This window comes from Protobothrops mucrosquamatus, unplaced genomic scaffold, assembly GCF_001527695.2.
Source record: "Protobothrops mucrosquamatus isolate PMUCROS unplaced genomic scaffold, P.Mucros_1.0 scaffold_142, whole genome shotgun sequence".
Lineage (NCBI taxonomy): Eukaryota > Metazoa > Chordata > Lepidosauria > Squamata > Viperidae > Protobothrops > Protobothrops mucrosquamatus.
In genome coordinates, this window is record NW_015386218.1 from 146990 (window position 1) to 159403 (window position 12414).

Genomic DNA, 12414 nt, shown 5'->3' on the forward strand with positions numbered 1-12414 from the left:
ACCGCCGAGCCGCCGCCGTCGCGGCCTCCGAGACCACCGAGGCCACCGGGACCGCCGGAAGATGGAAAGCCGGCAAATGGAAAGCCGGCAAATGGAAAGCCGGCAAACGGCCGCGCCGGCCGATAAACGGCCGAGCCGGCCAGCAAACGGCCGCGCCGGCCGACAAATGGCCGAGCCGGCCAGCAAACGGCCGAACGGGCCGACGAACGGCCGCCCACGCTCCCGGGGGAACTCACCGGGGCAGTCAGCCAGGTGGGTCAGAATCTTCTAAGTCCTCGGGGGTCCTCGGGGGTCCCGGGGGTCTCCAAACCCCCCCCTCTGTCCATCTTCAGCTCCACTACCACGGAGCTAAGAAGCAGGGGTCCGCCATCTTCCAGACATGCGCAGTATCCTGCATCCTGTGTGATTTCTCACCTGAATATTTCCATTTGTTTTTTAACTAACCAGTGAGAAATGAATCCTTGCTATGAGTAGATGCTCAGCTCCAGCAATTCCAGCTTTTTGAGAACAGATGCTTTCCTATCTGTGCAATGAAGAACTGTGAGTTCTTCAGCAATTGGATTAATGACTTTTCTTCCATTGCGTCTTCTAATACCTCCTTGTATGTTTCCCCTGAGTCTTCCTTAACTGAGAACTGACAGTGAGATTTGAATATGGACAAATTGTACACAAAAAGGATGTTTTAGATATTTTCAAAGATTTATGGCTCATAAATTTAGAAATTCTCTTTTCTGTACCATACCAGTGTAAGCAGGCAAAACTCCAAGATACTAGCATTTGAAAAATTCCCGAAGAAGGTTCCTACAATTTGATCTTTTTCCCTAACCTTGTTATCTTTTTCATTTCTCTTTTCCTCTGAAGGTAATTATGGGCAGGAGAATAAATATTCCAGAGAACTGTTGCAAGTGATCAATGCTGGAGATGGAACAGAGAAACCTTCAATTCAAATGAAACCTGAAAACCATGAGAGAAACCAGTCAAATAATTGGAAACAAGAAAGTTTGTCTTCCATTGATGCCCCAGTGCAAGGCTTTTTTGCCCAACAAGAAGAAATAGAGAAAAAATATATTGGGAATTGTGTAAAACTGTCCCAGAACAAATTAGATGCAAAGGAACACTATCCAATCCCAAATCAAAAAGAAGCTTATATATGCGCTGACAGTTGGAAACATTACAATTCAACTTTCACTGTTACTTCTAAAAATGCGTCCCTTACATCTCATAAAATGATTCGGACAGAAGAGAAGCCTTATAAATGCTTGGAATGTGGAAAGAGCTTCAGAAGAAGCAGTCAAGTTACTTCCCATAAATGGATCCACACAGGGAAGAAGCCATATGTGTGCACTGAATGTGGAAAGACCTTTACTCAGAAGGGTAACCTTAATTCGCATAAGAGGATCCACACAGGGGAGAAGCCATATAAATGTATGGACTGTGGAAAGGGCTTCCGTGAAAATGGATTGCTTATAAAACATAAAAGGATCCACACAGGGGAGAGGCCATATAAATGCAGAGAGTGTGGAAAGACATTTACTCACAGCAATCAGCTTACATGCCATAAAAGGATCCACACAGGGGAGAGGCCATATAAATGTGAGCAGTGTGGAAAGAGTTTTACTAATAGCAGTCATCTCACTTCCCATAAAAGGATCCACACAGGAGAGAGGCCCTATAAATGCCAAGAGTGTGGAAAGAGTTTTTGCGAAAATGGGCTTCTAACTGTTCATAAAAGGATCCACACGGGGGAAAAACCATATAAATGCAGAGAGTGTGGAAAGACATTTACTCACAGCAATCAGTTTGCTTGCCATAAAAGGATCCACACAGGGGAGAGGCCATATAAATGTGAGCAGTGTGGGAAGGCCTTTACTAATGGCAGTCATCTTACTTCGCATAAAAGAATCCACACAGGGGAAAAATCATATAAATGTGTGGAGTGTGGAAAGAGCTTCTTTGAAAATGGGCCTCTTACTGTTCATAAAAGGATCCACACAGGGGAGAGGCCGTATAAATGCCAAGAATGTGGAAAGACATTTACTTACAGCAATCAGCTTACCTGCCACAAAAGAATCCACACAGGGGAGAGGCCATATAAATGTGTGCAGTGTGGGAAGGGATTTATTAATAGTGGTCATCTCACTTCCCATAAGAGGATCCATACAGGGGAAAAACCATATAAATGTGCAGAGTGTGGAAAGAGCTTCCGTGAAAATTCATCCCTTATGAAACATATAAGGATCCACACAGGAGAGAAGCCATATAAATGTGTGGAGTGCGGAAAGGGCTTTACTAATAGCAGTCAACTTAATTCACATAAAAGAATCCATACAGGGGAAAAGCTATATAAATGTGCGGAGTGCGGAAAGAGCTTCAGTCATAATAGTTCCCTTATGTCTCATAAAAGAATTCATACAGAAAAGAAATCATGTAAATATGAGTAAACGATGGGAAGTGACTGGATGAGTTGAATTTCTACCTCCATCTCTGCTATAGTGGAGGAAAGATTGATCAAGTTTTGTCATGAACAGATACACCTTTGGGGAAGCGGCACCTGTTAAATGCCTGTTTACATCCCTCCCAGAATCAAGATCAACTGAAAACCGATAAACGTACTCTTAAGAAGAGGTTGTCATTACAGAGCTTCAGGAAGAGTGGTTACCTAATTTCGCCATTAACTGGTAAATTGGAAAATTCACACAAATTCTAGACTTTCTTGTTTATACATTTCATATTGCATATACTGATCTGGGAAAGGAAAAATGTTTTGAGTCAGACCCTTAAAACTGGTAGCTCCAGAGGTAAAATTGCCAATGAAACAAAAAAAAAATCTTGCACTTGCTTTTTTTTATTATAAACAGCAGATTTTTGAAGGCACTGTAATTTGAAGATGGCTAATGCACCTTTGTAACGAAAATATATTCTGAAGAGTATGTTTACTCTTGGAATACTGCATCCAGTTTTGGTCACCACAATGTAAAAAAGATGTTGAGACTTTAGACAGAGTACAGAGAAGAGCAACAAAGATGATTAGGGGACTGGAGGCTAAAACCTACAAGGAACGGTTGTTGGAATTGGGTATGTCTAGTTTAATGAAGAGAAGGAGGAGGGGGGGCATGATAGCAGTGTTCCAATATCTCAGGGGTTGCCCCAAAGAAAGGGAGTCAAGCTATTCTCCAAGGCGCCTAAAGGCAGGACAAGAAGCAATGGATGGAAACTAACCAAAGAGGAAAACAACCTAGAATTAAGGAGAAACTTCCTGACAGAACAATTAATCAGTGGAACAACCTGCCTCCAGAAGCTGTGAATGCACTGGAAGTTTTTAAGAAGAGACTGGACAGCCATTTGTCTGAAATGGTATAGGGTTTCCTGCCTGAGCAGGGGGGTGGACTAGATGACCTCCAAGGTCCCTTTCAACTTTATTATTATTATCTATCCGTTTTCAGTTGATCTTGATTCTGGGAGGAATGTAAACAGGCATTTAACAGGTGCTGCTTCCCCAAGCAGAAGGTGTATCTGTTTATGACAAAGCTTGATCTGTCTTTCTTTCAGTATAGCAGATGGAGGTAGAAATTCAAATCATTCACAGTCACCTCCCATAGTTTACTCAAAGATGCTGTTTCAAAAGGCCACTGGATTGTTTTTTTTCCTTGAAGAAGAAGATATTTCGCTTCTTACTGGATAAGAAGCAAAATATGTTCTTCCTCAAGGAAAAAAATAGTCCAGTTTGAGACAACTATGACCTGGATGACTTGAGAATCTCCACAGACATTTCCCATAGTTTTTTAAAAAATTATTTCATTTATCTGGTGTTGCAGTTTTCCCTTCCTTTTCTTATTTTTTAATGCACTCATTTCATGAAATGACCCTAAATTCTTTTTCCAGTGAAAAAATTTCAAAATGGCACAGCAGAGTCTGTAGGAATATTATAATTGAAAGGGAATTAAAGTTTCATCAACGTACTGTATACAGGGAAAGATGGAATATGATACTGAATTGTTCCATTGATTGTGATAGCTGAATTAAAGTGACAAGATTTATGCTATAAATTGCTCATGAATTTCCCTTTCTTCCACCTGTCTATCCTTTGTTCCACTTTCCCAAGTTGGGCTACTCAGGAGAGTGAGAATGAAAACAACTCCAGTGTGCTGACATTACAAATGCTAAAGCAAGAAGGAAGACTTTCGGAAATTAGTAAGGACCTAAATAAAACAATGTGAAAACTACTTCAGAAAACTACTTCAGTCCCTCCTGAAAATATAATATAAAATATAAAAGGGGAAAAAAGTGACATTGCCATAGGTGTATATTACAGACCACCCAACCAATCAAAAGAAATAGATGAACTCCTTGCCAATCAGTTAACAAACGTATGTAGGAAGCATACCACAGTAGTAATGGGAGACTTCAACTAGCCAGATATCAACTGGGAGACAAACTCTGCAGCGAGTGAAAGATCAAACAGATTCTTAACTAACCTAGGTGACAACTTTATCATCCAAAAGGTAGAGGAGGGAATTAGAAGTAAAGGTATACTGGACCTAATCCTTACTAATCAAGAAGAAGTGATGGAGTTTGAAGTTGCCAGAACCTTGGGTGAAAGTGACCATGCTGAAATTCAATATAATGCAAACACAAACAATAGAAAATAATCCAACCAGAGTCTTAAATTTCAAAAGAGCTGATTTTAATAAACTCAGAACCTAGGAAAGATTCCATGGATGAAAACCCTAAAGGGGAAAACAATTCAAGAATCGTGGGAAACACTGAGGAGTATGATCATATGGGCCCAGTCAGCACAATATCACTGAAAAAGAGAAAAAAGAAATTCAAGAGGAAACAAGCATGACTACACAAAGGTCTCTCTGACAAAATGAAAAACAACAAGAACAAGTACAAAAAATGGAAAGAAGGACACATAACTAAGGCTGATTATCAGCAGACAGCCAGAACATGGAAAGATGAAGTCAGGAAAGCAAAGGCTCAGAATGAACGAAAACTTGCAACAGAAATCAAGGACAATAAAAAAAAGTTTCAACATATTAATAACAAACACCCCCCCCCCCGAGGAAACTAGGTCCACTAAAGAGAGAAGATGGCAAGAAAGTAACAAACAGTAGGGAGAAAGCAGAACTGCTTAACTCATTCTTTGCATCAGTCTTCACACAAAAAGCAGAACTTAAAACAGTCTAGGTTTCTTCAAAAAACATGTTTATTGGTTACATAGTATTGGCATGGTCAAAAGTGAAACCAAGTCTGAAACCCCCTCCAAAGAGAAACACCATTGCAAAGTTACATTTCTCACCCCAGGGCTATACAATCAGCTACATAGAATGGTTTGGCAGGCTTTTTAACCAAATGCTCACGCCTCCCCTCCCCACCTAACAGAAATGACCATGGTTCCCACGGGACAGTAAAATGTTTAGACTAGCATAAATCCTCCGCACCCCCTTCCATTCTTGTGGCAACCTAGAACGAGCAAGATGGCAGCAGCCAGGTTTATTGTTGAGGAGCCCCTTAAATGCATGTGCAAAAGATTTTATTCAGACGTCGGGGCCATATTTTGCCTTTCCATGGTGTTAGGACAATGGTTCTCAACCTTTTTAATGCCGTGACCCCAACCGGTCGTAAGTTGAGGACTAAACCGGTCGTAAGTCGAGGACTAAACCGGTCGTAAGTCGAGGACTACCCAACTGATCGTAAGTCGAGGACTTTCCCTGCCTGGGAGCGCCGCGCATGCGTGGTTCTGCCCCCTGCACCGGCCGAGGCGTAGCTGGCAAGCAGCAGAGACGGAGCAGGCCGACCACCAGCTGGCCCAGCCCAAGGGAGGTAAGGCACCCACCGGAAAAGGGGAAAAAAATGGTGGACAAAAAAAATGGCGGACAAAAAAAATGGCGGACAGCCTTGCTTGGCAACCCCCGTGAAATGTTTGATCGACCCCAAATGGGGTCCAGACCAGGTTGAGAACCACTGTGTTAGGAGGTCTAGGAAAAAAGTATAAATTTGACTGAAATAAAATAAAATATTAATGGTGTGGTTGCTTTCTGGGGATATATCAAATATCTTTCTATTTAGCTGCATTAAAATTACACATGAAAATGTTTGGAAGACTTTTGGTGGGGGGCATATTTCAGCCTGCTATTGGGTTGAAGGTTTTTTCCCCACTCCAAATATTGCTCATTAATGATTCTCTGGTCAAACTGCAGAATAAAAAACTAGATCTATAAAGAAAAAACACAGGTTAACTCGATTCTTTTTAATTGATTTTTAATCACTTTTCCCTCCATTTAAATTCTTTGTTTTACCCAGTGTAGCAAATCTCTTTTTGTTTGTCATTGTCAACTGCAAATGGGGTTCAATCTTTCATACCAATGGAGTCTTCAGCTCTTCTTATTTTGCTTTTTCATGTTTTATTTATTCATGATCTAATGATATCGCCCTTCCCTTAAATTCTTCAAAGGTCTTAAGCTTCCTGGTCTTATTTCCTGTGATGAATTTCCTGTTCAACCACCAAATAAAACAGATTTTTTTCTCTCTTCTTTTTTTCTTTCATGGTATTTGAGCTTTATATTCCCTTTCAATTTCTTCCATCCTTCATTTGGTAATTCCAACTTTTCTGCAGTCACAGATAAGATACCGCTTTTCTCCTCTTCATTTCTCAACCAAGGAGCTTCGTTATTTCTGGAAATAATTTCTGGAACATCCACGAGTTTCAGCTGTTTCTCCATTTTAAAAACTGATTTTGCTTTTTCTTTTGGAACATTTTCTTTATCTCAAGCTGCCGCTTGGCATCTCCAATTATGCTTAGGCACCCAGAGCCAAAAATAGGAGAAGAGCAGTTATGTATACTAAGTTAAAGAAATAAAAAATGACAGAAATCTCCATTTTCCCGAGGGTGGCTTCTCCGCCTGTGTCCTGCCAGTCCCATGTTCCTTCACCTCTGGCCAGAGTTTTCAAAAACCACAAGATACAAGTTGTGTTTCCAGGAGAGGCTCCTGGTCCTCATCGTCTGACTGCCTTGCCATTTCTGACAGGGTTTGGCCCATTTTGAGGCCTCCTCCGATCTCTGTGGAGACTTCATGGTGCCTATTCTTGAAGGAAGTGAGTCCAGATCCTCAGAGGTTTTCTCCATCCTCACAGTTCCTGGATAGGAAAAAGAGGAAGATGGAAAAACTGCCACCTCAGGACAAAGAACCAATGAGAGGGGCCTTTTCTTCTACTCCCATGCCTATCATCCCTGCACCCCCTTTTCCCCCAGATGTACTCTTTCTCGCCATTTTTGGTCACCGCGATGTAAAAAAGATGTTGAGACTCTAGAAAGTACAGAGAAGAGCAACAATGATGATTAGGGGACTGGAGGCTAAAGCATATAAGGAACGGTTGGTGGAATTGGGTATGTCTAGTTTAATGAAGAGAAGGACGAGGGGGGACAGGATAGCAGCCTTCCAGTATCTCAGGGGCTGCCACAAAGAAGAGGGAGTCAAGCTATTTTCTAAGGCGCCTGAAGGCAGGACAAGCAGCAACGGATGGAAACTAATCAAGGAGAGAAGCAACCTAGAACTAAGGAGAAACTTCCTGACAGTTAGAACAATTAACCAGTGGAACAACCTGCCTCCAGAAGCGGTGAATGCTCCAACACTGGAGGTTTTTAAGAAGAGACTGGACAGCCATTTGTCCGAAATGGTATAGAATTTCCTGCCTGAGCAGGGGGTTGGACTAGATGACCTCCAAGGTCCCTTCCAACTTTACTATTATTATTATTATTATTATTATTATTATTATTATTATTATTATTATTATTATTATTATTATTATTATTGCAGGGTCTCTTCGCACTTTGTGTAAAGTTCACAAGGGGATGTGCACAGCTTCAGGAAGGAAGTAACAGATCTAGCTAGTTCCAATTGGTGTTTTGTCCACTACTTGATGTTTAATGGGTGCCTTGGCAGGATCGAATCCCATGCTGAATAAAAGACCTGGAGAGAAACCAAAGATGAGATTTTAGTTGGCACTATCTTTTTCCATGTGGACTGAAAATCACCCCTTGTAGTGGGACAGGACCATCAGAAATGATCCGGGATGACAATGAAGATGCTTATAGAGAAGAGGTGAAGGCTCTGGTGGACTGGTGCAATAAAATTAACCTGGTTCTAAATGTTGATAAAACAAAGGAGATCATTGTAGATTTCAGAAAGAGCCGGCATAGTCCTACTCCACTTGGTATCAAGGATGCAGCTTTAGAGGTGGTCAACAGTATTAAGTATCTGGGGGTGCAGATAACTAACAATCTGAATTGGTCTCTCCATACGTCATCCTTAGGGAAGCATGCAAACCAGCATCTGCATTTCCTGCATCAGATGAGGAGGGCACATATTTCTCCTTCTGTCCTGGCCACTTTTTACAGAGGCATGATTGAAAGCATTTTAACAAACTGCATCACTGTCTGGTTTGGTGGCAGCAGTGCCTCAGATAGAAAGTCCATAGAGAGAATAGTAAGGACAGCCGAGAAGATCATAGGAAACTCGCTTCCTGCTATTCAGGATGCTGCTTATAAGCGCTATCTGCTTAGAGCTCAAAGCATTGTTAGAGACTCCACACACCCACTCCATGGTCTGTTTCTGTTGCTCCCCTCTGAGAGGAGGTTTCGAAGTATTTCTAGCAGGACTACCCGATACTGTAATAGCTTTGTTCCCTATGCTATCTGTCTGGTAAACTCTCAAGATTTGTTTTTCTCGCCATACATAACCCGAACTAGACTGTTGTTTCTCTGTGTCGTATATGTGGGTATATGCATAATTCTGCATTTATTTATTTTTGTCATATTTATGTAGTGCATATTGGAGGTGGTGACCCTTTGACAGCTGAATGCACCAAAATGTCATTTTAAAGTATGCCGATTAGTGTACATTCAAAGAGACAATAAAGTTAAAGTTATTATTAGTTTTTATTATTAATCAAGGAGAGAAGCAACCTGGAATTAAGGAGAAACTTCCTAACAATGAGGACAATTAACCAGTGGAACAGCTTGCCTTCAGAAGTTGTGGGTGCTTCATCACTGGAGGTTTTTAAGAAAAGACCGGACAGCCACTTGTCTCCTGCTTGAGCAGGAGGTTGGACTAGAACAGAGTTTCTCAACGTTTCCAGGTTGGAGGCCCAGAGGGAAAGGGAGGAGCAGAAAAATGTGCACGCGCATGCACACAAACAAGTATGTGCAGTGGCAGCGGCAGCATCCACGTGCATGTGCAAGTGGACTGCGCGCAACTGCGGCAGTTCTGGCAGAAGCGCAGGTGCCTGCGTACCCGTACAAGTGGACCGCTAGCGATCACGTGCATGTGCAAACAGGCCGCTAGCTACTGTGTGATGCTGGCAGTGGCCCTAGCACTCCCATGCACGCGCAAACGGGGCTGCTAGCACAAGTGGGGGGTGCCCACATACGTGCACACACTCACCAGCCATTCCCGCAGCCTGCTGGCCAACAGGCAGTGACCCGGTACTGGGCCGCGGCCCACAGGTTGGGGACCCCTGGACTAGAAGACCTCCAAGTTCCCTTCCAGTTCTATTCTGATTGAGATCCGTGATAGGTTTTCAGGTGGGCCAGCACTAACCTTTCAAAATTTTTCATAACTACAGATGTCAGAGCAACTGGTCTGTAGTCATCCAGCTCTTTGATGGAGGGTTTCTTGGGCACTGGGATAGTAGAGTTTTTGAAGCAAGAAGCATAACACATCTCTAGTGATTTATAAAAGATGCGGGTGAAGATGGGGACAGCATATACTTTCAAGCAAGTAGTTACTCTGTCTGGGCCTGGTGCTTTTCCAGGCTTTTGTTTGTGAAATAGACTCTCATTTCTTTTTCTATGATCACCAGAGATGGGGGCCGCAGAGGGATGGAGTCAGGTACAGGAGACTTAGCTATTGTTGGTGTATCTGAGATGGAGAGGATCGCGATAGTTGATGCATATGTTTTAATACAAAGAGAACCACACCACTGGTGTTTTTAATTTTACTCGAATTTATTCAATAGGAACTGAAATAGTTTTTCTTAATTTCATGTGTTCAGGGGAGGGGAATTCAGATTTTGGCTTGACTATGTTGTGATTCCTTGCCAGCCTGTGATTCCAGTAGTTGAGTCTGGGGAATCAGAGGAGGAGGAGGGGCCTGGAGAGCCATCAGAGTAGGAGGGAGGCTCTGATGAGCTGCAGGACTTAGACTGATGAGGAGGCTGGTCCTTCCACTCCTGATGGAGCTGAGAGCCAGCTGTGCTGGGAAGATGAGTCGCACTTGGAGGAAGCACAGCTGCAAGACCTCAGAGATGCTCGTAAACGTAGGCAGATCACAGGAGTAAGACAGAGGGAGGCAATGGGGCAACTCCAGGGGAAGAGGAGAAAGCAGTGAGAAGCCACACCATGGGGGCTCATAACAAAAAGGGAATGTGTGGGCAGGGCTGGTTGCTGGAGGCAACAGTTTGCAAAGAACTTCAGAGTCAAGAGATCATGATCTGTTTATTTTGTATTTCCTGTTTGACTTGTGCTCCGTTTTTGCTTTTGGACAAGGTCTCCATTGGAAAAGTGTTCTGTTGCTTTGGTTTTCTGGGACAATTATCAGGTCTGTAACTCAAAAAAAAGGGTTTATTTTCCAGTCTACTGTTAAAAGAGGGTTGTCTTTGTGAAGTAACAAGGACGTACGTAGGCTGGGACAGAAAAGACTATGTACGTGCCAATGGTATGCTATTTAAATAAAGATTCTTTAAGGTAAACAATGCCTCGAAGTTCTTTGAAGAGTTTCATCTGTCAGAACCATGACAGCCTGTTAACATGCAGTACCACTACCCTTATGGTCCTCTGGCAAATGACTTGCATTTACAAACAGTGTCCCAGTCACGTGACTGCAATTTGTGATACTTTTAGCCTTTTTTTTTTTTAATACAAAAACTGCTGTTTGGAAAAATGGGTTCACTTAACTGCACCATTTGCTTAACAATTCTGGTGAATATTGCTTCAGATCCACCTCTCTTGCAAACGCTCCAACTTTTGTGGAGAGAAAGGAGTAGGGTTTCATGATAAACTATGAGTATATTAAGGGATGAGGAAGGGAGGGAAAACAATTATAGTAAGAATAGGGAAAAGAAAGGTAGTTAATGGGGACTGACCATGAATAAGTTGAATTTGTATCTGCATGTCTGCTATAGCAGAAGCAAACCAAATACAGCTTCACCTAGAACAGATGCATCAGGGAGACACAGCTCTTTCTACTGGCTAGAGCCATGGTGGCAAACCTATGGCATGCATGCCTCGGGCGGCACACAAAGCCATTTGTGTGGGCACGCATGCAGCTGCTGCTGCCAGCAGCTCCCGCAGGTCCATTAGGCTGCCGCCGCTGCCCAGAGTGGCAGCCCCGCCCAGCACAAAGGAGGCAAAGAAGCCGGCTAGCAAATCCCACATAGAAGTGCATGCCCACGCCCAGCAGGCAAAAGGCCACCCCAAGTGGGAAAAGTCAGATCCCCATCGGTGTCATAGCCGCCTAGGACCAGCAGAGATGGGGGAAAGGCACGCAATCCTGGCTGGAACTGGGGGGCCATGGCACTAATGGGGATCCAGCTTTGCCCACTCGGGATGGCCTTTGGCTTGCTGGGCGTGCTCTACCACCTCCTTGGCGGCAGCAGCCTAATGGACCTGAGCAAGCTGCTGGCATCGCCGGCTCGAGGCACAGGGGGGAGGGGGAGGCAGGCAGTGCAGCAGCTTGGGTACCTCAGCTTCAAGTTGAAAGCGGAGGCGCAGCAGCGGGATTGCTCTCAATTGTGCTCACTCGTGCGCACCCACCTTATTAAGAGCAATTCTGCTGCTTTGTCTCCACTTTCTTCAACTCGGATGGAGCTGAGGAGTTGCTGGTGGCCGTTTGAGTGGGGAGGATGAGCTTTGCTGCTGCGCCACACTCTGTCGCTACCTCCCAAACTCCACCTTCGCCACTGGGTGTGAGCAGCGGCGGGGTGCTCCGTCCTGGAGTGAAAGCAGCGGCAGGCTAACCCTAACCCCCACCCTGCCCCCTCCCTCACTTGCCTCACCCTGCAGGATGAGCCTCCTGCCCACCGCCCACCCGTCAGAGACCCCCTGGATCTCCCCCAATCCTGCCCGGCCCCCCCACAGGCATCCCTCCCCAGGAGCAACATTGAAGTGGCCATGCCCACCCAGTCTGCCGTGACCACCATAGCCACACCCACCCAGTGGGCCACACCCACCCAGCACCCAGCAATACATAAGTGGGTTGCGGGTTGCAGTTTGGGCACTCGGTGTCTAAAAGGTTCGCCATCTCTGGGCTAGAAAATCAGCATATATGTAACATTTGTTGGCTGAAATACCTCCTGAAATCAGAATCAAGAAACAATTTGTGAGAAGCAAACTCACTTGCAAAAACACAGTAA

General features: G+C 44.0%; 1 protein-coding gene across 1 annotated transcript in view; it reads left to right on the plus strand.

Annotated features, from left to right (window-relative positions):
* LOC114922759 overlaps window positions 1–12414 on the plus strand; it is a 360999-nt gene that overhangs the window by 121776 nt on the left and 226809 nt on the right. The window contains exon 5 of the mRNA XM_029284635.1: window positions 1196–2382. Coding sequence (XP_029140468.1) covers window positions 1196–2382 — 1187 coding nt within the window. The remainder of the gene's footprint in view (window positions 1–1195; window positions 2383–12414) is intronic.